At 40.3% G+C, this 1,528-nt stretch overlaps 1 protein-coding gene across 4 annotated transcripts in view; it reads left to right on the top strand.

Moving 5' to 3' along the window:
- ankib1b (ankyrin repeat and IBR domain containing 1b) overlaps positions 1-1,528 on the top strand; it is a 35,766-nt gene that overhangs the window by 19,976 nt on the left and 14,262 nt on the right. For all 4 annotated transcript variants that reach the window (XM_005743156.1, XM_005743157.1, XM_005743155.2 and 1 more), the window contains exon 12: positions 902-1,036. In XM_005743156.1, coding sequence (XP_005743213.1) covers positions 902-1,036 — 135 coding nt within the window. The remainder of the gene's footprint in view (positions 1-901; positions 1,037-1,528) is intronic.

A 1,528-nucleotide genomic window follows, 5' to 3' on the forward strand; every position in this document is an offset into this window, starting at 1 on the left:
CTTTTGTCTTTTTGCTGCCATTTCCTTCTCTCTGGTGTGGCTTCACACTTTTTTCTTGTCTCAGGATTCTCTTTCACATGTCTTTTTGTGTCTCTCCATCCACCCATTCATGTCCCCTCACTCTCCTTGATTTTGTATTGATTTTTCTGATGTGTCATATAAGCAGAGAGTTTCCAGGACAACTGATGCCTCAGCCTTAAGGTTTTGTGATACTCCAGCTAACCTGTCACCCACAGAAGTGCTTGTAGCATGGAGAAATCACTTATACCCAAATAGGCTCCAGATTGGAGAGGCTGTAGTGTTTTGCTGTGTTTTGTTGTTCTTTCTCCATCGGGACTTGCTGCTATCAAATGCAGTCTGAGTGCCTTCTAGTGGCAGCAGGCTACAAGGATTCACGACTCTGTTCAAACACCTGCTACTTGTACACTGTAGAAAAAGAAATGGATGAGAAGACAAAAGAGATAAAATGGATACAGGTGATTACATTAGTTTAATGAGCCTTAGAAGTCCTTGACCCTTAATTATAATTCAGTTATGATTTTTTACAAAGATGTGTTTTTGAAAAAAAAAAAGTGCCTTTCTGTCCTGGTAGATCTGTGCTTGATAACTCAAAGAGGTTACAGCACATCAACTGAGCTCTGATGTTGGGTCAGTCTGATATTCTCACCTTTGGATGGGTATATTAATGAAAAGATGTCTGTAGATGGGGAAAGGTATCGTTTTGGCTGTCATTTCATATACCAGGATAATTGTTTTTCTCTGACAGCAATTATAAAAAAAATGTGTCTTTTTCATTTTGTCATTAAATGTAAATTACCCCAGTAAAGCAGGAGTAGCATTAGTAATTGGCTTTCCATTTTTTGATGTGACAGCTGACCAGAGCTGTTCTCTCTCCCTGTAGTGTAAGTACGATTTCTGCTGGATCTGTCTGGAGGAATGGAAAAAGCATAGCTCATCTACAGGGGGCTACTATCGCTGCACTCGCTATGAGGTCATCCAGCAGGTGGAGGAGCAGTCAAAGGAGATGACTGAAGAGGTACATGCATACACTCTAGATGTTAACACGATATTATTACATTCTCTGTGTTTTCATATTTTAAACGCTTTCGGCCCAGTTAACCGAACACTTTGTAAAATATGACTCAACAGTGGTATAATGTAACAACAGGGGACCAGAGCTGAGTGATGGCAGTTGTTACTGGGGGAGCCCTCTGTTATGATGATGTAGAGTGAATGTCCTAAAGGAGCCGGGCTGGGGTTGTTTCATATTGTATTTTATTCCTAAACGTCATGACTCTTTCAGCAACTTGTCATCGTACTCCTACACCATTATCAGACTCACAACAAAAAAGCAGAAAGCTTGGTGCATTATAAACTCGTGTCTGTTTTAAGTTCACTAATTCTTCCTCTGATTAAAGCCATGCATACATTAACCAGAATGTGCTTCCACTTGTCCTAGTAGCCAGTACCGTATTTTCACGACCATAAGGCGCACTTAAAAGTCTTAGATTTTCTTCAAAAAGTGCGG

Source organism: Pundamilia nyererei, unplaced genomic scaffold (genome assembly GCF_000239375.1).
Source record: "Pundamilia nyererei isolate P.nyererei 1_Seehausen unplaced genomic scaffold, PunNye1.0 scaffold00128, whole genome shotgun sequence".
Lineage (NCBI taxonomy): Eukaryota > Metazoa > Chordata > Actinopteri > Cichliformes > Cichlidae > Pundamilia > Pundamilia nyererei.